The sequence below is a fragment of the Pagrus major genome, chromosome 19 (assembly GCF_040436345.1).
Source record: "Pagrus major chromosome 19, Pma_NU_1.0".
NCBI classification, from domain to species: Eukaryota; Metazoa; Chordata; class Actinopteri; order Spariformes; family Sparidae; genus Pagrus; species Pagrus major.
The window spans coordinates 29,193,257-29,216,989 of record NC_133233.1 but is presented as its reverse complement, the minus strand read 5'-3'; the positions used below and the strand labels follow the sequence as shown (position 1 = coordinate 29,216,989).

The window sequence follows — 23,733 nt, the reverse complement described above, 5'->3', positions numbered from 1 at the left end:
TCCAAGGTCAACAAAGCACTCGTCAAAAATCCCATACTGTCTCATGTTTGTGGACAGAACTGAGGGCTCAGAAGTCATTTCTACAAAATGGTGTCAGTCCGACCAGGTGATCCAAGTAAATGTTTGACAGGGAAAAAGTTCAAAGTACATTTTATAAGTACATAGGAGAAGCAGAGTAATAGGCTGATTATTATATACAGTGAAAGTCTCTGGGCATTATCAGTTGTTATCAGCAGCAGAGACGAGGGTTGGTAGGGCCCTGTATGATTGGAAATATAGTATGACATTCATTTCTATGAAATTACTTTATGACTGTCTTTAAGTTTGTTCTGGCTTTTTAAATGAAACTGGTACCTATAAAAAAAACCTAAAAGCACATGCTGACCCAAAACCTCCCAAAACTAAACTTGTTGACATATAATTTTATATGACATTAGTTTATAACTTAATCTGTTACTTGTGTCTTTAAGTTTGTTTCTGTCCCTCACAACAGAACTGGGAACTATAAAAGAAAATTAACCTGCTGAACCAAAAACCTCCCAAAACTAAACTTGTTAGACGTAAGTGATAGTGCTCCTTCAATCAGCTCCAAGTCAGACTTTATAACCTTTAAAATAACTGCTTCAAAAGACTCGATCCAGCTCACATGTCGACCTCGACACTGGGCAGCATTTCTGTGAGCTCCAGGGAGGAAACACTGGTGAGCTGCGTTTTCCTGTTGACAGCCTCACTCATCAGTCCTGACATGTACAACTGTGTAACTACAACAGAAGCCTAAAGCTAAATTAATCTACACAACAATACAAACACTTAACATTAAAACGTACTGAGTGTGTTTCTGTCTCTGTCCAAATGAACACAGAGACCCACAAAGAGAGACAGACACACACTGTACAAGTTGATTTTTAAAATGCATTTTGTTCTTCCTCATGAACAAAGAGATGTAAAGTGGAAGTAGTATTATTTAGAGGAGGATCAGAAGATTAAGTACAAAGATAAATATTACCAGACTTTCTAATTTTTTTCACACCTGTTCATCCTCGCTCGTAGCTCCCTCGACATGCCTCCTCTCTCTTCAAGATGTATTTTAAGGATTGAGACATCTGTGAAGGTGAAACGCTGAGACAGATTCCCAAGTTGCAAACAGGAGGACGTCTGAGGAAGAAGAAGAGGAGGGACACAACTGAGAAATGAGAGAAACCCAGTGAAATAATAATGATACTGTTAAACTTAGTTCCTTCTCCAGCAGCTACAATCACACTTCCTGCCAAACTCCAGAATAAAAGCATCACCTCAGTCTTATCTGTCAGTCAGTATCGTTATAAAAACTATATACTGGTAATTCCCTGTAGTTTCTAGATGCAGTGCTTTAGCCAAATTATATAAATACTGAGGAGCTCATAATTCACCCAAGTCATCCACAAGTTTTGATCAGTCGCCAAAAAAAAATCCCCCCAATATGAAGATATTTGATATTTTAAAAAAATGCCTTTAAGTTCTACACCGACTGTTCAACACTAAATATTAAAATACACCAAAGGGACAGTTTCATAAAAAGGTTCAAGAGATCAATGGCTCATTCATCAGTCATCTTACAACACCAGGGTTGTTAAATGAAATGCAGCTGTTCTTATTCACCAGCTGTGTGAAGACTGAGTGGAGGCTGTTATCTGTTAATTTAGTGTTTAATTAGCTTTTTAAAAAATGTATCTGCATTCATATGAAGATATCTGAAGAGAATTGACAGCAGGGAAGAGAAATCTTGGCCCAGATATCCATTATTCATATAACCAGCGGCTAAACCAGAAGCCCAGTGTCCCCAGAGGTGAAACCACCATCCAGCAAAGGCTCGGTCCACTCTGGCAAATGTTCGCATTGTGGTTCGGCGCAGACATGATGACGATTACCAGCAGCGACGCTGAATGAATAAATGGCGGCTGTGCTGCTGAACTCAGATCAGTGCGACTGTGAAGTTGTGAGCATCAGTGAACTGCATCACGCTGTTAGGATGTAGAGACGATGTTACACCAGGTCAACATTTAGACAAACTTACAGACAAAGCTCATCTTCTCATCTTATCTAAGTTTAGTTGTTACTGGAGTCTCACTCACAAAGTTAAGCTAAGCTAGCGAGCTAACGGCTACTTCAAGACCGTTAGCGAGCTCGCTCATCATAAAGCGTCCCGAGTCAGACTTAATTCAACTTTACTGTAATAAAACTCCACCTTCATCTCCTCCTCTCCTCCTCTTCCTCTCCTCTCCTCCTCTTCCTCCTCCTCTTCCTCTCCTCCTCCTCCTCCTCCTCTCTTCTCCTTCTTGAGGACGTTTCTTTCTCGTTTATTGTTTGGCGCCATTTTCCTCCATCGAACCTTCTTCAAGCGTCCTCGCGAACAGAGGGTGGAGCCGTCAGCTGCGTTCAGTGCGCCTGCGCAGACAGCGGAGTGGGCGGAGCCTCTGAGGGAGACCTGATGGAGGCTGAGTGTTATAAAACGGAGCTGAAGCTTCAGCAACACATCAGGAGACATTTATAACACGAGGAAATCAGCTTATTCTGGTCTGTTGTCTGACTCATCGTAAGAAAAGGATTTAAACAAACAGAAGCAGACTACTTTTATCTCTGTTAAGCACCATATTTTATAAAGAGAGGAGACTCAGCAGCTCACTGTTGATGCAGCAGCACCACCTGCTGTCCAAACCAACAAACTGCTCCTCACCTGCTCAGACCAGGTGTCTCACAGGCTCCATGTTCTCTGCTGTGTTGGGTTGTTGCTGCTGTTTGACAGTCTGACAGCAGACAAACACTCATTTCCCTTCACCTGCAGCTCACTGAAGGACACAAACACACACCTCGGGAGGAAACTCAAACTGAACCTTCCTCCAATAAACGGACGACTTTGGAAATCCATAGAAAAAAATCAACAAGTAGATTTTTTATGACATCATGTGTGAAATATATCCGTCTGTGTACAAGTTGGACTCTTTAGTTGGAGTTTACATGACGAGACAGGTGATGAGTTGTTAATATCAGGATGTGAGTTTTCTGAAACATCATTTCACACTAAAAATAATATAATTCAGATAAAACCTCAGAGATGAAATGAAACCAGTCACCGCAGCATTAATACATTAAGACACAGGATTAGTACTAATAATGAAGGAAGATTCAGAAGCTGCAGTTTAAATGTCATTTTTTTGACAAAAGAAAAGAAAGTCACACATTATTTTGTTAACTTATTGTGGAGCCACTTTTCTGTCGTCAGTTTTTTCTGTTTTAAACCTTGTTGACTCACCCAGTGGTTGAAGTACTGCTCGGATTACTTACATGTACTGTAGTAATGTTGTAGTGTAAATACACTAAAGTACAAGTAAAAGTTCTGCATATAAAATCTTATTGGAGTAACAGTTCAGAAGTATTATACCTAAAGTATTGAAACATTACTGATGATTATTGATCTTCGTATTATAAGGACCAATAGTGATCCCTACAACATCGTCACAGTGATGATATCGAGGTGTTTGGTCAAAAATATTGTGATATTTGATTTTGTCGTCCAGTTCGAGCAAATATTGATATTATGTTGTTTTGGCGATGTCATTTTAAGGCCTTCTTGCCCAGCTGTTGATTAAGTCTACAAACAAACAAACACCAACATGAGAGAAAGCATTTGATTACAGGTCAGAGGTCGGCTTATTCCAGGGTCGGATGAGTGAAACCATCCACAGCCTCAGGAGGGGAGACAGAGACTTTATTAACCACCTTTAACACCAAATATTAAAAACAAATACATAAAATAAATTCAGCTTCTCTCTCTGTGTGTGTTCGTCACGTTCTGCTGTCTGTGTGCTGAGCTGTCCCTCTTGTGTTTGTGGACCTGAGGAGGTCACGGTCCTCAGGTCCAGTCTGTTTGGTGACAGTTGCTCACATCCTACTGGGTCCATATGTTTCATATATGTTTACAATCTATTTTGAATGTTGTCACCCTGTGTGTCCATACTGCAGTTATACAGTGTGGATGTATTGTGTTCACATGACCTGTGTTTCATGTCTGTACCTGGGAGAGGATTTCCTCCTGTTGCTCTTCCTGAGAGTTATTACATTTTTCTTTTTCTTCTTTTTCACAACCCCTGATTCCAGAACAGTGTTTCCTCTGTGTGAAACAAATATAATCTGAATGAAATCATTAACAAACAAACTGTTTACTGACAACAGTTTAACCATCTTCAGTTGGGCTGGAGGCCAGGTGGATGTTCCTGTAACTCCAGTGCTGAGGCTGTGGAAGATCACGTTTACATTGTTTTATTTGATTTAACAATAAGTTCACTGCTGCTGACATTCTCCTTCCTACTACTCTTTTTGGTGGCATCTCTCCAAACACTGCGCCAGTGTCGGCACAACGCCTGCCCTTATATGGTGTTTAGTGGGCGTTACCTATAATCACAAACAATCGGCCACACGCCTCCAATTTACAATCAAGTGTGATTGGTCATTCAGCACACCTGGGTTAGAGCAGGTCTGGACGGTAAGGTTTGGTGCATGTGGAGGTGACTTCTCTTATTTATCCTCTTATATAAAAAAGTAATAAAAATATAAGAAAATTTAAGAGAATGTTGCTGTAACTTCCTGTAAATTCAGTCCACAGATGTTTCTGTTGGCTCTCAGTTTGAACCCTGGTCCCCTTCAGGATGTGGTTTCTGTTTGTTTCCAGGATTTGCAGCCAAATGTTGGTTGGTGGTTTTGGACAGAGATGGAAGCCAAGCTGTTAATATAGGCATGTCATAGCAGCACGTTAATATATATCTAATGTCACTGTCACATATTTGGAGCGGATGTTCAGCTGTCTAACTTCTCTGAAGGGAATAAGAAAACAGAAAGAAAGAAAGACTGAAACATTGTTGGAGCAGTTTTATTACATTAAAAAACAGGAGGTTCAAATACAAAAACTGGTCTGACTGTTGTCTGTGAGAGACTGAACCTGTCGGATGTGCCACACAGTGTGAACTTTAACTGTGTTCAGACAGAACGCACTGTGACTTTTAGAGGTAGCACAGTTGGATAGAAAACCACTGGAACGATGTGATAAGACAAGAATGCACCTGAGGTGATGCAGACTGACATGAAGACCTGTCCACATGAGTTGACAAGGTTTCAGTTTCTTCTGACCTTGTTTGTCAAAGATACTACGTGTAACCATCATACATTCAGACAGCAAAATGTACAAAAGAACAAATGTTTTCCCTGAGTAAAAATAGTGGTTTGTTTGGTCACAGTGAAAAGGCCTTTTTTCTCCAACTACAGTCAAACACTGTCAGAGTCAAAGAAAGCTCATCAGAACCACAGGCATTAACAGCAACACGTCTCATTTAAACATTGAACTACGTCATGTGAAGCTGTACAACAGTCAGCTGTTATACAGAATCATCATCACATTGTCTTGATTTAGCTTCAGCTTAAGTTGAACTCTCTGGAGAGGAGATGATCCACCTCACAGAGAGCAGCGATCAGGACTGAGCTGGCTTCACTTCCCTTTCTTTGCACCGTGTCGATCACGCCTCGTGCTTTCTCTGCTGTGTCTCTGTCACTTCTGATTGACTGCAGTTCATTATATGTGATAACACTACGCTCATAAAGTTTATCCAGGAGCTGGTTCAGAACAGGTTCAGACACTCGGTTTACAAACTCTGTCCTAATGGAGCGCAGCCTGTCCACTGCTGGGACCCTGTCCTCTGCTGGGACCCTGTCCACTGCTGGGACCCTGTCCACTGCTGGGACTCTGTCCACTGCTGGGCCCCTGTCTTCTGCTGGGCCCCTGTCTTCTGCTGGGACGTTTCTCTGTAGAATTTCCCTTCTTGCCCTTCTCGGACCTGGAAGACACAAAACAGCCTATAAAAACACAAATAGCGTAGCGTAAATTCATGAAGAATTTACGCTACGCTACGTTAGTGACTTAATCGAATGAAAACTACCAACACTATTATTATTGATTAGCCCAGTTAGCTAACGCTTATACAGACTCGAAAGTGCAGCTGGTGCCTCAGTTAGTATGACTCTTGATTCCCTGATAATAATCGCTAACTTGTGAATACACGTGCACGTTCAATTCTAGTCTGTCGCTGGGATCTAAACTCTGACAGGTGCAGTGCTGCTGCAGGTTGGTGAAGCCTTCACCTTCCAGATACACATTGCGTTTCCAGACGTCTTTCCTCTCTTGGTCCTGGACCGTCAAAGTCACTTTCTCTGGGTTTGTCGTCAGGAAAACTTCAAATGTTGGATGGAAATTTGGTCCATGCTTTGGACCAAATGGTGCATGCTGAAAACCAGAAGCAATGTGTCATTTTCAGGTCTGTTGCAAAAATGTTTACTTTACTTATTGTAACCTATTTTCAACATGAAGCCAACATTGTATTAATGATAATTCTATTTATAACCATTAGAAAAGTCGACTCACCTCAGGCTGTATTGGGAAGCCCTCATGTTCACAGTGGACACTGTAACTTTGACCGATGCTGAGATGACAGTCGGAGGAGATCCTGATGTACTCAGCACCTCCTTGTTGAGCAGCAACCTTCAGTCACAGGATATTTATGCTCAGATAGTCAAGTCCATGATATTTATAGAGCACATTTCAGTAACTAACTGAACTATACTCTATAACTATACTCAAATAAAATAACAGAGACAGACATAATCCAGAGGATACAAGTAAATTAATACTAGCAAAGAATACACAGAGAACAAAAAAATAATCTCAAACAATTACAAACAACAGTGTGTCATCAGTCATGTCTTAATGATAGCTAAAGACCAGAGAAAAGAGATGGTTCTTAAAATGGGTTTTAAAGAGGGAAGATCTAAGGGGCGGTGTTTAGCTCAGTTGGTTGAGCACCCGCCCCATGTGTTGAGGCTACAGTCCTCACTGCAGGCGGCCCCGGTTCGAATCCCGCATCGAGCGGCCCTATCCTGCGTGTCATTCCCCCCCTCTCTGCCTCCCATTTCCTGTCACTCTCTATACTGTCCTATCCATTAAAGGCATAAAAGCCCCAAAAAATATACTTTAAAAAAAAAAAAAAAAAAGAGGGAAGATCTAAAACGTTCCACTGTTTAGGAGTAAACAATGGAAAATACTCAATCTAACTAGTAGATTGTGTTTTTGGTCGGGTTAGGGTTACATGCCCTCTCGCAGCGAGTGGTACATGGTACAGCAGACGACCCATGGTCCAGCCTGCGGCCCTTTGCTGCATGTCTCTTTACTGTCCGATCAAATAAAGGCTTGAAAGCCCAACAAATAATCCTAAAATTATTATATAGACATAGTGCTGACTTGAAATAATTGCAAGGCGGTAAATCTAGTTTATATTTTAATCACCCATATGATTTTGGTTTTATATGTAGCATAAAGGGACTACAACAATCAATGTACAATCCTGGCTGTATAATGACAATTCAATTGTAAAAATAAATAAATAAACACATCTGAAGATTTACAGATTGATTTTGATTCTTAGTGCAGCATGAGAAGGTTTTACACTCGGAGCAAAGTGTGCCTGACCTGAATCATCTTTGTGGAATGAGCTGTGTCTTAAAACATGAGTTTAGGCTGATGGTAAACACATATGACACATGGCTTTACCTCATGCACAGGGATGTTGTCCTGCAGCAGAAATACATCAAGTACTCGATGTCTTCTGTCTGGAGGTCGGAGGAACAGCAGAACTTGGCCGTTTAATGGCAGTGAGATGTTGAGTACTCTTTTCACAATATCCCAGACCAGACCAAAGCCAGAGAGGTGAGGGACCTTCACAGCCACATGAGTGTCTGTGATCTCCAGCGGCTCTAAGATGCTCATCCCATCGTCAGTGATGTGGACGACAGACAGCAGGCCATCAACAAGCAACGCTGTTAAAGGAAAGAGCTGTTAAACTTTTGTTTTGCTGCAGGTTCATCTTTGGCAATTTTATGTCTGACCACTTCAGCTCAGAGAGTTCAAATTAATCTGTTGTCGTCAACTCTGCAGTACTGGGGCCAGCTGGCCTCTATCCTGCATCTGTTACTTTTGAATTCAGTATCATTTTTCATGACCCACATGTGATCTACTTGGATGCGTGTACTTTAAACTCCAACACAATATGTTGTTGCATGTCACTGAATGCTGCAAAGTACTGCACAAAAATCTGTAAATTTTACTAATTCATTGACTAACACTGAAGACAACCGTGTCTTTACCATCCTTAGTTTCACAGTGTGGCAGGTGGAGCTGACAGACAGCATCATCCTCTGAACACTTGATATCAAACAGCAGCCCTGCAGGTCTCTTGCCAGCTGATTGGAGGAGGCTCTCATCCCATTGGACAGTCCTGTACAGCAGCTCCGCCTCCTGAGCCATAACAAACACCAGTCCAGTAAAAGCACACTGGAACACACCTGGACCAGGACACCTGAACCTGCAGGACACAAAAATGCCAAAATATACAACAAGCATTAATTGACCATTTAGTCACATGATCTGTTAAGACAGGTGTTCATGTGCAGCAGGTGAAAGGCGATGACAGCACCCCGGGGACCAAGCCACTCTCCTTCAGTGAAGGCTCAGCCGGGCAATAACTTTGGTTGTAGTGTTTTGTCATTTTATATGATTACCTGTATGAAGAGTCAGTTGTCTGCTCAGGTGAGAAGGACAGTGGAGCCTGCGATTAAAGAGGGCAAAAGTTGTTGTCAGAGAAATGCCAACTTGTGAGGTCTAAAGTAATGAAAAGGTTAACCCACACTGTCAATATTTAACTCAAGCACACTGTTTGGATCGGAGAGGAAATAGTATCAATGAAGTAACTGTTAAAATCTTTAAGGCTAGCCTTGTTATTAATGCAGGAAAACAAAAAATCGGGAATAAGATGTACAAAATACAGGCTACATAACCACCACAGAAAAAAGGGAGAGAGATGAACAGAGTGAGAGAAAGAGACAGGTCCACCATGTCAGAGTGCAGCAGGTGGATATGTTATAGATACAGCTCATGTATCACTACAGCACTGAGGGAAATAAATGGCTTTTGTTTAAGGTAAAATAAGCACATTGAAGAAGTTGTAAAAATTCTATCCGATTCTGAAACTTGACAGATGTTTTTTTTTTTCTAATCTTAAACATGCACACACTAGACCTGAAAATAATGGTGCATCACACACTCCAGGATATTATTAAGATTACTGTGCCAGAGGGAGCGATGCAGCACATGTGAACAGAACAAACCAAATCACTGTGACGTCATGCTAACAACAACAGCCACGCCCGGGAGACAGCTGGTGGTTGATTTGCATTGCAGAGATATGCAAAGTCTACAAATTTGTATATTTCTGTAGTCAACATTATCATCTAAGGCCAGCATCTGTACACTGTTTGGCAATTTCTGCATCCCAATATGCATTAGTGTAAATATTTTGAGGTGTTTGCTTCTTATTTATATTGTTTCTACTGCTTTTTTACTAATATTTTTATATATTTTTAACTTATTTATTACTATTGTTTTTAATTCATGCTGTCTTTTATTTGCTATCCTCTTCGCTGCTGTAATACTGCAAATATCCCAGTTGTGGGACTAATAAAGGATTAACTTATCTTATCTTAAAGTCAGCTGCTTCAGAAAATAACGCCTCATTGGTTATTGTGGTCCTGCTTACAAAGTACTGATGTAAAGATCCAGATTTTGGTGGCAATCACATCCTGTTAACGGTCGAAACTCCATGAAATTCTGGCCCAAAGCCGAAAACACACACGATGAGTCTATTAAGGATCTAAATACAACCCCTGTACAACTCTGAGCTTATCATTGATATTTCAGCAGTATTTCTGTTGTTACAATTGAGCTCTAATTAGATTAATTTATTTGTGTGACCAAATCAAGTCATATCTCCGAGGACACTGTGCAAATGCTCCTTTCCTACCTTTTCGTCATCATCGGGCAGTTGGAGCTTTTCTGTCACATCCGGTTCGACATCAGAGTAATCTGATGGAGAGAAGAAGTGAAACAGACAGAGCAATAATGAAAAGTTGCATAGCGTGAAAAAAAAATAGGAACACAGGCTCATTTTAAAATAAGATTTGAACGTACTTGACCTTGATGAATGGGGGACACTGTTTCATTACTCACATTTTTTATGTTTGTCGGCTGTGATCAACTTGCCATCAATCCTGTAGGGATGAACACAATCCCAAAAGTTATGGATAAAGGTTAAATTGATGTCTTCTTTGAGTTAGCCAGCTTCAAAGTCCTGACACGAGCCAACTGATCAAACACTTTGCATAGTGTTATATTGTCACCGCAAAGACTAAAACTGACTAACACCAGGGTTACTATCCTAAACTAAAAACTGGAAGTAAAATAAGCAGTTAAAAAAACTGTCACAAACTGAAATGTTATAGAAATTATACTTTTCAAGCAAAAAAAAACTGAAATTGCCTGGTTACAAGCTAAATTAAAAACAAAATCAAAATTACATGAATCAAAATTACAAACAACGACATAAATTTTCATATATATTTTTTTTTTGGCAATAAGGTTATTGACATTTTGCAACACACAGTTGCACAACAAAATTAAAGTTGTAGCTTCTTCGTGCAACACAAACATAGAACATAAATATTTGAATTTGTAGCACATTTTTTCATGTATTTTAGATGCATATGTAGCTACATACTTCTGCTACATCATACCTAGCCCAAACAAGAACAAAGTAAAACTACTGTAAAACTAAAAGTAACCATATAAAAAACTGAAACTGATACTTTGGAAAACCGAAGGTCAACTACATCTGGCAAACGCACTCTGAAAACTCAAACTAAACTAAATTGAAATCTAAAAGCTAAAACTAAAATAAAATAAAAAACAATTGAAAATTCAAAACTTTAAAACCTTGGCCAACACTCATGTTCTCTGCCTCCATTCAAGGAAATAACTAGTCATCTGTCGAAATCCAATAAACATCACAAAAAAATAAAAACTAATAACATTGCAACTACTGCAACTACCTGTGGGAAGTAGTACTGTTCCCACCCACCATAGCAGAAAACCAAGGCTCAATTCCTTGTAGAGGTACCTCTGTAGACTTGGCTGTGAGGGTTCTTATCCTTGTTACTGAATAACCAACTCCAACGGATTGGTTGGGGTGCTCACACAGTGGATGGTGGAACTGGAGGTACACTCCATGAGAGTAACACATTTACCTCCCTGTGTTTGGTACAATACTGCCAAAAACAGCATGGCGTAACACTAACCCTATACTGACCTCAGAGTCTTCAGTCTACAGTGTGAACTCTCCACAAGCTCAGACAGCAGCTTCACTCCTGAATCCTGCAGCTTGTTGTAGTCCAGGTCCAGCTCTCTCAGATGGGAGGGGTTGGACTTCAGAGTTGAGGCCAGAGAAGCACAGCTGATCTCTGATAATCTGCAGTCCCTCAATCTGAATAAAGAATACATGATGTAAGTTTAGAAGACAATGTTCCTGCTCAAATCATTCAGTGTTGAATAATCTGTTCAGAGCTGAAGAAGGTTTAGAACACAGAAATTTAGAAAATTTCTAAAAAAAAAACCTCTAAACACTTGAACCCAACAGGATGCAGGTTTAAACCTGTTAAATACAAAAAGTGAAAAGGAGCCGTCATTAGTATGAATAACAATGAGCTGCTACAATACATTCCAGCGTAGGTGTAGCTCAACATTGCTCTGCCACAGTCAATGGACTAAACCCCAGAAGAAGAGAACAGACTTTAGCATTAAGATACTCAGTGTGGATCAGTGTAATATCAGCCTTATGTCTGCAGTTCAGTGTAATCACAACTTTCACATCATATTAATCTCAGCACAGAAGTAAAAAATGGGTTCTGACCTCAGAGCCTCCAGTCTACAGTGTGGACTCTGCAGAAAATCACACATCAGCTTCACTCCTGAATCCTGCAGGTTGTTTCCACTCAGGTCGAGCTCTGTCAGATGGGAGGGGTTGGACTTCAGAGCTGAGGCCAGAGAAGCACAGCTGATCTCTGACAAACTGCACCAACTCAAACTGAAGACAGAATAAACGATGTGCATAAAAATCCATTACGTTTTAAATGTGGAGCCCACCACAAATTCTGAGTGCAACACCACTGTGGTAAATACAATTCCCAGGTGTGTTACAATTTGTCAGACATAATGTAGGTGCTAATTACAAACAAAACTTATTACGTCATACCAATGTTATGTCTTGAAAACTTGTATCTTGGAGTGAACATGTATGTAACACCGTGATCCGACCCTCTCACTGAAGTAACATAGTGCAAAAACAAGTGACAGAGACACCATTCACCCTGTTACAAGACACTGTACCATCAACATGACTCTGAAGCTGATACGTATTGTAAGGTAAAAAAGTGACATGATGTTGTTTAAAGGTGCAATATGGCAGAGTTAAAGTCATACTCCAAACAAGTATGTTGTACCATATCAACAGAAGTAACTGCTAACTGATGCTAACTGCACCTGCCATAAGATAATTAGCCTGGTGTTTGCACAGCAGACACAGGAGCTTTGAGCCATCAGGAAGAGGAGGTTTTCGGACCCGCAACAGGGGGTGAACTAGAAGCAGGAAATGCTTACACAGAGTATCACCGGAATGGGAATGGAAACCAAGCAGGGCAAGCGGTCAGTGGACACTGGGTGAGAAGCCTCTTAGTGAAAACAACCAAAACACAGCCTCTGAGACCAAAGGAGGCCAGTTGGACAAAAGGGAATACAGTATAGAGATGATTTAGAGCGGCTCTGACCAGGTCTATGACTCTGGGGACAATGACGACACAGCAGGTCTGGACAGGAGTGGCATGAAGTGGCAGAGGAGTGAGTGGGAGGTCAGGCATCAGTAAATGGCCACCTTAGAAGTCTGAGCAGGCGTTACGGAAGGAGTCAGGCCTGGGGTGCCAGGAGCCAACCCTGTCTAGAAAACCACCTTGGTGATGTTGGACTGAAGACACTGAACTGACTATCAGCTTTTGAGGTACAAAGAGGTATTAGGAGATAGGACAGGCCAGGACTAGCTGGTTAGCATGCTAACTTCAGTAGACATCTCTGCAACAGAGAACAAAGATGTCTTTGACAGAACGTCAACACTGTTGTTTCTTCAAATTCTGTTGATTAATTTCAGATTAAGTTTAGCTGTTTTGTTGGTTGGTTGGTTTGTAAGGATTACAGAAAAACTACTGAACAGAGTTCCACCAAACTTGGACTATGGGACTCAGCTCAGATTAGACCCCACTGACTTGGGGTGATGCGGACAGATGGATGATGGATCTTTTCTTCTCCGAACATTTTCTGGTGGCTATGCCTTGTGGAGTAATAGAGAAAATAGGGAATGGAGAGTACTCCAATGGGCCGATAACATATCCTTTATTCCCCTCTTAGCTCCTCCGGCTATGAGTTGTTGAATGACATGTATGAGTCAGTCAGTTTGTTAGTGCCAGAGTACATTTCATAATTGTTGAGGATGATGTGCAGGTAAAGAGGCACCTGATGCAAAGTGGAATATTTTAAAATAAAATAAAATAAGATATAGACCTAAGAAAAAAAAACACCTTATGCATCTATGTATGTACATACATTAAGTGCAGTTACACATTAAAAATGAAAACATTAACAACAGAAACAGAACTGACCTCAGAGTCTCCAGTCTACAGTTTGGACTCTGCAGAAAATCACACAGCAGCTTCACTCCTGAATCCTGCAACTTTTGATTGTAACTCAGCTCCAGCTGTCTCAGATGGGAGGGGTTGGACTTCAGAGCTGAGGCCAGAGAAGCACAGCTGATCTCTGACAACCTACAGTAAATCAGTCTGAAAAAGAAAGGGAAGTTTTATATAAAAAAAATATATTTATAATAAGATCGATAGCTGTTTCTAAATTCAAATTCAAATTCAAAAGGGGCTTTATTGGCATGAAAGTTCAACAACAATTTTGCCAAAGCATATGTCCAAACATTTGGACACATTTCGCATGTATTGGTAAATATAATTCTGTTCTGATCAATGAGCTTTTCCCCTTTGTCAATGGATCATCATAATGTCAGCCTTCTACAGACATCATCCAATTGATGAAATGAGCTGCCTACAACTGTTTTTTTAAGTTCATATCATACCCAAAACAGTTATACATGAGCAGAAATACAATGCATTCCACCGGCAGTCTTTAATTTGAGAGGCATTTGAGAGCACAGCAATAGTATTTTATTTATTTTTAATCTTCCGATATGGCATAAGAATAGAGCTACAATACAGTTAAAAACAAAGACAAGTTGAACAAGTGGGTTGTTATGTTCAGTATGTATATACCAGACGATTTTAAGGATATACAGTGTGCTTAGGTTTCTATTTGGCAATGACTGAGATAGGTACATGTAAATATATAATCATTGTATTATAATTTTAGGTAAGCAGATGTTTTGCTATTCAAGGGTTATTGACACTGTATGACAGATCTACCTGTTCATCATAGTGATGGCCTAGTTGTTTAGGTATACAGCGTTCTGTAGCGCCTACTACTAGAAGTTGGACAAGGTTGTGACGGCTCTGCAGTGATATTTCCTGTCCATTTCCTGACTCTGGACATGTATAAGTCCTGAATGCAGGCCAGGTTGGCAGCAGTGATGTTTTTTTTCCTGCAGCCCTGGCTGGCTTTTATAGTCTGTTCCTGTCCTGTTTGCTGGCCGACACAGATGTGCAGAGAACACACTGGATGATTGCAGTGTAGGATTGGATCAGCAGCTCCTGAGGCAGGTTGTACTTCCTGAGCTGGTGCAGGAAGTACAACCTCTGCTGGGTCTTGTGATGGTAAATTTGATGTTGGACAACCACTTTTGAAGTCCTGCTGTAATTGTGAGATGTCTTAGAGGGGATGAGGGTTGTGAATGTGGGCTTATCAAACCTACAGTAAAACACATGCAGGTCAACTGCTGATGCTTGGGGAATGTTTTTTTGTTGGCACACAAGTCCCCACATAAACTAATGAATGTAAGATGCCACAGTGCCAGTGAGTTCATCTAGGTAAGGAGCTGCAGCCTAAAAAAAACTGTAATTTAGCAGATTCTAGGCTATCTTCAGACTGCAGGCAAATTTGATGTATTTTTCAAATCATATCTGAAAGACAGAGTGTCCTGACTTTTTTGTAAGTGATCAGATTGGATTTTTGAATCCCTCACCATCCTATCTGCATGGGTGAGGTAACAATGTAGGTGTCAGTCACTATAAACACTGGTGATGTGGTTTTCCAACATCCAACGAAGAATGAGGAATGGACATCCATCATCTCGCTCTCCCAACACTGTCAAGTTGCAGAGCAGAGTATTTATTTCAACGTTTCTGTTAACGGTGTTGTCTTCCATACAGATCTGCTCGTAGCAGCCTGGATTCTGCTGAGCAGCTCTGATGTTAACATAGACTGAAATGTCAAGCAAGACATAACGCCACGCAAACTGCTCACGCACTGAGCGTGGCAAGCATGAAGACCATTTTAGCGACCTTTGTTCTTGAATTAAATAGAGAGTTAACCTTGTTATTCCCCTTGACAATGGTCCTACCCCTCTGTAGGCCCACAAAAAGTGTCGATAAAAGGCAGGCAGAACTTTTTCAAGGCTCGCCTTGCCAAAATAATGTGCGCAGCGTCCAGGTACCTGCCCCTACCTGTCTGCATTGGTACATACACAGAGGAGATAGAGACCAAAGTAATTTCCCAGCAGGGACAGCACCAGGATTTTTTCTCTGCCGGTGCTAAAGGGGGGCTTTGAACAATATGTGGGGTGCTAAGAAAACAATCGATTATCATGACTTCAGAGTATTCATTTTCTCAATAAAAGCGGATATTATATGCAGCACATTCCATATAAATGTTGTTTTTAATTAAACTTATCAGAAGAATGTTCAACAGAATATATATAAACCACAGGTCACTTATAAAAATGTTTTTTACATGCTGAGGTAAAGGACTTCAGCGCTTGACAGCGGCCATGATTCCACAATCACTGACAATTAACTCACTTCATTTAAGGTTTTAACAGCACCAGAAAGACAGCAAACTGACCTCAGAGCCTCCAGTCTACAGTTTCGACTCTCCAGTCCGGCAGATATCTTATTCACTCCTGAATCCTGCAGACTGTTGTTGCTCAGGTCCAGTTCTTTTAGGTGGGAGGGACTGCACTTCAGAGCTGAGGCCACAACTTCAAAGTGAGCATCTGAAAGTCTGCAGTTATGAAGTCTGTGAATACAGTACATGTAAAATCTGTTATCTTGAAAGTAAACAGGCTAATATTTTGAATTTAGAAACAGACAATAGATAGACCTACTGCAAATTTACCCTAAAATACCCATCATTTGTTTTGCATTGCCTCATTTCAATAACACTTCTTTTCTCTCTTCTCCCATGTTTGGAACCAAAATGCCATTTTTTGTCCAACAATGATTTAATCACTAATTTCCAACATGCATACACAGTAAAATAATTGACAGCCAATGCAATGACGATTGATGTAAGAAAATAGAAGAGAGGGAATTTATGAGTAGCTTTGCTTGATTTTTCAGCTGCTTTTGGCATCATTGATCATGAGTATGTGATAAAAAATAAATTAGAATGTTATGGCTTCTCTCAGTCTGCACTACAGCTATTGAATAATAGTTATAGGAGTTAAAGGAGAAAAATGGCATATAGTATGGTGAAGTTATTTTGAGGTGAAACATGAGGCATGGAGTGCCTCAGGGGAGCCAAACTTCAACTATTTCAAAATGCTGCAGCAAGACTACTCACAAAATCTAATAGATGGGTCCCCATTTTGTAGAATCTCCACATTGGCTACCTGTACGTTTTAGAATTGATTATTAATTATTTATTTATTTTGATTATTTAAAACATATTTGGGTCTAGCGATTAATGGAACTGGTTCAACCAGGTGACTGGTTAACCACCATTGACCTGAAGGCTTGCAGGCTCTATGGTTCATGTCCATTCTCTGGTACCACTGGAACTACTGCATATGCAATGCATGCAGAGGTGGTTTGCTGCCTTGAAGCACAAGTGTTGCTTGGTAACCACTCCCCCTGTGCAGGGTGGGTAGGGTCCTGGCTAAAAAGAGTGATAGGTGGTGTTTGGCCTCTGACAGAAGACCAACACATCAACCGTCTTGAGCTCCAGGCAGTATTTTCGGTTCTCCAATCCTTCAAGACCCAGATGCAGTGTAAGTGTTGGCCGTCAAGCGCACTGCAAAGGCCTGCATCAACAGGCACGGTAGAGTTCAATCTGCTACCCTGTTGAGGACCATGTGGATGTGGACCTCAAAGCTCCTGTTGTCTCCAAAGGCTCTCCTCAATAATGGGGCTGATGAACAGTGATGCCAACGTCATGCAGAGGGGCAAGCCCCCCCCAGACGAGGGACGGCTTCACCCTGAGGTGGAAAAGCAGATTTGGACCAGGTTCAGGAAGGTGGAAGTGGATCTGTTTGTCAACCGATGGAACACCCACTACCCACTACCCACAATGGTTTTCCCTGATGCTGCAACACGAACCAACTCTAGGTGTGGATACATAGCTCCTTTTGACGAGAAGGAGCAGCACCTCTACTCTAATCCTCCAGGTGTCCGAACTGTTTACCTTATTTTGAAGGCTGAGCCTAGCCACCCAATGGAGATACTCATTTCAGCACCTTGTACCTGTACCGGTCATACTCCGGAGCAGGTTCATCACATGCACAACTCCGCTCAACTCCCCACAGTAAAAGTGGTGATGGAAAAGCAAATCAGCCAGGCATCAAGAGTGCTGGTAGAAGACCCCTTGGGGTCAGTCAGAGTCCTCCTCAGGTGTAGCCATCTATCTATGGACACCACCACTCCTACAACGATTGCTGGAGAGGTTGTAGTATGGCAGACAGCTGTCTCGCTGCCAATACCGTGAGCTCCACATTAATTATTGTAAACACGTGCTAATTGGCTGGTAAGGTTTACACAAATTTCAGTGGGCAAATACATGCGTGTGATTGGAGGAGAGTATTCCAAATTGAGCCCAGTAGAGGGTCCTGCCCAATCTAATCAAATCAGTATCGTAACCTTTGTTTTCAGCTAGACATGTATATAATTTCAGATGGTAATGAACAACATCATACCATAGGTTATATATGCATATCTGATTCAAAATTAAAGAAAAAAGTAAATATTTGATAAGCACAACTGTAACTCTACATTGCTTTTTTTAATCAATAATTATGCATGCACTTACACAGCCTTTCTGCAGTTCCTCACAGCTGGAATCAGTCTCTGTCGTCCCTCCTCTGATGTGTTGTACTTCCTCAGGTCCACCTCATCCAGAACCTCCTCTGACATCTGCAGCATGTAGGCCAGAGCTGAGCAGTGGATCACAGAGAGTTCCTTCTCTGATCTGTTCTCTGACTTCAGGAACTCTTGGATCTCCTGATGGACTGAGTGGTCGTTCATCTCCATCAGACAGTGGAAGATGTTGATGCTTCGGTCAGGAGAGACATCATCTCTGTTCATCTTCTTCAGGTTGTTGATGGCTCTCTGGATGGTTTCTGGACTGTTGTCTGTCCGACCCAGCAGACGTCCTAAGAGTCTCTGGTTGGACTTCAGAGAGAGGCCATGAAGGAAGCGAACAAACAGGTCCAGGTGGCCATTTTTACTTTTCAGGGATTTTTCCATGATTCTTCCCAGGAAGACTTTCAAGGAAGAGAGAATGTCATCATGATTGTCATCATCTTTGTCATCATCTTTGTCATCATCTTTGTCATCATCTTTATCATAATCATCATACCAATCATAACCATCATAACGAGAGTCATCATCATTTTCTTCATCTTTGTCATCATCTTCATCATAATCATCATAATCATCATAACGAGAGTCATCATCAGTTTCTTCATCTTCATCTTTGTCATCATCTTCATCATAATCATCATAACCATCATAACGAAAGACATCATCATTTTCTTCATCTTTGTCATCATCTTCATCATAATCATCATAACGAGAGTCATCATCAGTTTCTTCATCTTCATCTTTGTCATCATCTTCATCATAATCATCATAACCATCATAACCATCATAACGAAAGACATCATCATTTTCTTCATCTTTGTCATCATCTTCATCATAATCATCATAATCATCATAACGAGAGTCATCATCATTTTCTACATCTTCATCATTTTCAGAGTTTTTCTCCACCAGGAAGTCCTCCAGTACCTCTTTGTTGCTGTTGGTGTAACAGTTGAAGATGTAGACTGCAGCCAGAAACTCCTGAACGCTCAGATGAACAAAGCAGTAGACTGTTTTCTGGAAGATCACACTCTCTCTTCTGAAGATCTCTGTACAAACTCCTGAGTACACCGAGGCCTCTGTGACATTAAGACCACACCGCTTCAGGTCTTTTTGGTAGAACATGATGTTTCCTGTTTCCAGCTGTTCAAACGCCAGCCTCCCCAGCTTCAGAAGAACTTCCCTGTCAGTTTTCGTCAGCTTCTGTGGACTCGTCTCATGTCCTTCATCGTACTTCTGCTTCTTCCTCTTTGTCTGAACCAGCAGGAAGTGTGAGTACATGTCAGTCAGGGTCTTGGGCAGCTCTCCTCTCTGGTCTGTAGTCAACATGTGCTCCAGAACTGTAGCAGTGATCCAGCAGAAGACTGGGATCAGACACATGATGTGGAGGCTCCTGGAGGTCTTGATGTGTGAGATGACTCTGCTGGACAGATCTTCATCACTGAACCTCCTCCTGAAGTACTCCTCCTTCTGGGCGTCAGTGAAGCCTCGTACTTCTGTTACCCTGTCGACACGTGAAGGAGGGATCTGATTGGCTGCTGCAGGTCGGGAAGTTATCCAGACGAGAGCCGAGGGAAGCAGCTTCCCCTCGATGAGGTTTGTCAGCAGCACGCTGACTGATGACTTCTGTGTGACATCAGACACGACCTCATGGTTCTTGAAATCCAGTGAAAGTCTGCTTTCATCCAGGCCGTCAAAGATGAACAGAAGTTTACAGACAGCGAGCTTCTCTGCTGTCACCTTCTGTAATGTTGGATGGAAAACATGGAGCAGCCTGAGAAGACTGTACTGCTCATCTCTGATCAGGTTCAGCTCCCTGAACGACAGCAGAACCAGCAGACTGACATCTTGGTTTTCGGAGCCCTCTGCCCAGTCCAGAGTGAACTTCTGCACCGAGAAGGTTTTTCCAACTCCAGCGACGCCGTTGGTCAGAACAAGTCTGATGTGTCTCTGTTGGTCAGGTGAGGCTTTAAAGATGTCACAGCACTTGATTGGAGTGTCATGGAGGGCCTCCATTTTGGAGGTTGTCTCAAGTTGCCAAACTTCATGTTGGGTATTAACCTCTTCACTCTGTCCCTCTGTGATGTAGAGCTCAGTGTAGATCCTGTTGAGGAGGGTTCCACTTCCTGTTTCATCACTTCCTGTTTCATCACTTCCTTCAGTCACAGATTCACATCTCCTCCTCAGACTGATCTTATGTTCATCTAAAACCTGCTGCAGACCACTATCTGCTGAAAGAGAAGGAAGTCACTGTATCAAAACAATGTGCCCTGTTTTTATGTCAAACAGGTCTACAAGACAATGTTTTGCATTTTTGAGATAGTTAATAGAGGCAGATAAGAAATTTGTAGTGATAAATTGGATCTATAGCCTAAGTAGTTCCACATCAAGTTCAAGATGGGTGCAAAACCAAGTAGGTAGTCCAATGCTTGTTTCCATTAGTTCTTGTACACCAAAAGCGTAACTCACCTAATCTTCATTTTGATTTATGTGAGCCATCACTGAAGCATATAAAATAAGACGTTGGTGAGGCTGACAATACACATACAAAGAATGATGAATAGTGAAGAATAATGAAATTTAGCTCCAACAGCTAAACCTCAAATACATAACTAAGTTAAGTATTTGGAGTACAGCTCTAGGATTTTACAGGGTCCCACGATTTTAAAATCCATGACATGAACTGGGAGGTAACAGGTGAGTTAGTATGGAATGACCTTTGTATTGTATTGAAATCACTGCTAGAGTCTGTAAACTGCCTTGCTGACCAGATGTGCCAAAAAAAGCACACATTTCTTTGTTTGTTTGCATTCTCATATAGTTCCCGACTCTGTGTGCAAAGACATTTACCTTGTACAGTTGTAGTCTGACTGACTGTCTGCAGTCCAGCTCTTGTTCTGGATCTTTTTCCACACTGGGGACAGGAGGAGTGTTCTGGTGAAGCAGACTGGTCCCAGTATGAGGTGATGCACTGTCTGCAGAACCAGTGTCCACAGCTGGTAGAGACTGGATCCTTCAGGACGTCCTGACACAACACACAGCTGGGCTGCTGCTCCTCCACAGAAACATGCCTCCTCTTCCTCTCTCTGTGAGGAAGAATACATTTAGTGATACTTTTAGATGGTGATCAAAAACATGAAAAGCAAAGTTACTTTCCTGTTTGAATTCAGTAACAAAATTTCTAAGAAAATTCTTAGTTTTGACATTTTCTAAACATTTTTCTTTAAAAGCAAGACTAGATCCTTCTAAAGAAAAGAGTTATTCACAAAGTGTCTCAGACGTTAAAAAGCTCCTTGTGAAATCCGTTAGGAGTAGGGAAGAGGACTTTTAGAGCCTGAAGAGGAGAAATGGTGGACAGACAAAGAGGAAGGAGAAATACTGAATGACAGTGAGTTAAAGAAACGCTACAGTTTAGACTGTGCAGGGAGAATGTCTGCGATCAAAGAGATGCGCTCACATCTCCGACCCAACACAACAACGCTTCAACAGCAGAAACGAAAGTTATCACAACTCTGAGATATCTACTGCTACTGCTACTACTTCCTCAACCACACTGAACAGTAGTAGAGCAGGTCCTAGCACTGTGTGGTTTGTGAGTAGTTAGATTTTACTAACAGTCAGCACTCGGGCTGAGAGCGCCCTCTGTTTGGAGATAGCTGATAGGTAGCTGTATCTGTCATGAATATTTTGATTTAAAAAATTGGGTGTTCAATCATGTTTTCATAATCCTGCTCCAGGAAAACAAATAGTTTATCTAGTGCTAGTAGTAGCAGTAGCAGTAGTAGTATATTATGTCCTTACTACTCCCTTAACTGACAGATCATTTTGTCTTCCTTCTCAGTAAATCATCTGCAGGTGAGGCTACAGTTAAAACAGTGTCTTACTTTGTGTCTGAGGGTCCAGGTTCATTACTGAAGCGTAGTGGGATAACTTCAGACTGGTCACTGTTCAGAGACAGACAGCTGGTTCCTGGAGACTCTGCTCCATCCTCCTCTTCCTCCACCTCTCTACGGCTCATGTTCTGGTCTGAAGTCGGTCTGAGAGGTGAAACATGAACACTGTTGGTGAGCTCAGAACACAAGAGTGAAGAAACAAGTCTGTGAAAGAGTCACCGACAACAGAACAGGAACACACTCTCTCTCTCTCTCTCGACAACAGAAGAGGAAGTAACACTCTCTCTCTGTTTTCACTGTAACAGCAGACATTCTCACATTTCTTCCTCTTCAGTCGACACAGAAATAACTGAACAACAGTAACATAATAAAAATGTTGTATTAGCACTCACCCTGCATCAGTTGTCAGTTTTCCTCGCTTGGCTCTGTTGAACAAAAATGGAGTCCGTAAAATCTGTTTGCGCCTTAAGTTTCATTATTCCCGCCCAGTTTTCACACAACTGGAGGAAATGACAAACACCTAAAAGCTGTTCACTGCTGTGACACCACGAACTTTACAAACACATCAGAAACAGAAGACGGAGCTGCAGCAGAGAAGAAGGGAGGAGGAATGAAGTGTTGAAACTTGTTATCTAAATGAATCATGGTAATGGAACTGAAAATAACATACCTGAAACATGAACATGGTTGAATATTGTCAGTATATTAACCTTTCTGTGTAACTGTGGCAGGTGTAGGATTCCTATATATACATACATACACATATATATATATAACTTTTTTATCGGTATTGGTGATATTGGCCTTGTATTACTTGGTATTTGATCGAAACTAAATTTTGTTCTATCGTCCACCCCTACCAGGCAGCCAGGGGGGTGGACACGGGTCCAACCCATCTCCCTCCCTCTTGTCCAGTGGACTACCAGGGCCACGAAAATCTCTAATTGACCTGTTATTATTTCCTGCAGCTGCGACAGCAAAAGTGTCGATGTGTTTAACGGCGGGCAGTTAACCTCATAATCCATAAATCACTGAATGAACAGTTAGGAAATAAAAACGCTTCAGTAATGCTGACAGATATTTTTGTGGCCTGGTAACGTTAGTCTGCTGGACAACAAGAGGGAGGGAAATCAGTGGGACCCGCTGCCGGGTGCCAGATCTCGGCTGTCCTCCCGTGTCCACCCCCCTGGGTGCCCAGGTAGTAGCTGTACTACCAGAGGGAGGGAGTCATAGGCCACAATGCTTTTACTGTTTAATTTAAAAAAAAACAAAAAACAGCCAGCACAGTGTGATATTTCATTAGTCTGATGAAAAACATTCATTCATGACACAATTCAAACACTGATACATCATCTGTCTCTCTTCATTTGTTCAAGTTTTTATGAAATAAGGTCCCATGGGGCAAACTGGAAGGGGCGTGGCTTCTGCTCTCTATAAACACTACCAGGCATTAATAATGATCACTGCCCCATTTCACAGCTCATTAATGTAAACTGTTATCATTCAGTCAGTTAAGATGATA

The 23,733-nt window shown here is 41.4% G+C and overlaps 1 protein-coding gene across 1 annotated transcript; it reads right to left on the bottom strand.

Moving 5' to 3' along the window:
* Nucleotides 1-4,887: 4,887 nt before the first annotated feature.
* On the bottom strand, nt 4,888-22,670 carry LOC141014399 (NACHT, LRR and PYD domains-containing protein 1a allele 5-like). The gene is made up of 17 exons (XM_073488161.1): nt 22,604-22,670; nt 22,203-22,355; nt 21,169-21,404; nt 19,176-20,546; nt 18,266-18,794; nt 16,085-16,258; nt 13,669-13,845; nt 11,874-12,047; nt 11,274-11,447; nt 10,139-10,179; nt 9,933-9,994; nt 8,635-8,681; nt 8,221-8,438; nt 7,628-7,893; nt 6,446-6,562; nt 6,166-6,307; nt 4,888-5,861 (listed from the first exon to the last, which is right to left on the bottom strand). Exons 2-17 carry the CDS (start codon nt 22,334-22,336, stop codon nt 5,443-5,445), a joined length of 4,281 nt encoding a protein of 1,426 aa, XP_073344262.1. The 5' UTR covers nt 22,337-22,355; nt 22,604-22,670; the 3' UTR covers nt 4,888-5,442.
* Between the last annotated feature and the right edge of the window lie 1,063 nt (nt 22,671-23,733).

Excerpts from the sequence above, each read along its gene's own strand:
- LOC141014399 (XM_073488161.1), bottom strand. The coding sequence starts at position 22,336 with ATGAGCCGTAGAGAGGTGGAGGAAGAGGAGGATGGAGCAGAGTCTCCA. Across the intron at positions 9,995-10,138 it reads AGCCGACAAACATAAAAAAT|ATTACTCTGATGTCGAACCG; the intron begins GTGAGTAATGAA and ends TCTCTCCATCAG. Across the intron at positions 6,563-7,627 it reads ACAACATCCCTGTGCATGAG|GTTGCTGCTCAACAAGGAGG; the intron begins GTAAAGCCATGT and ends CTGTGACTGAAG.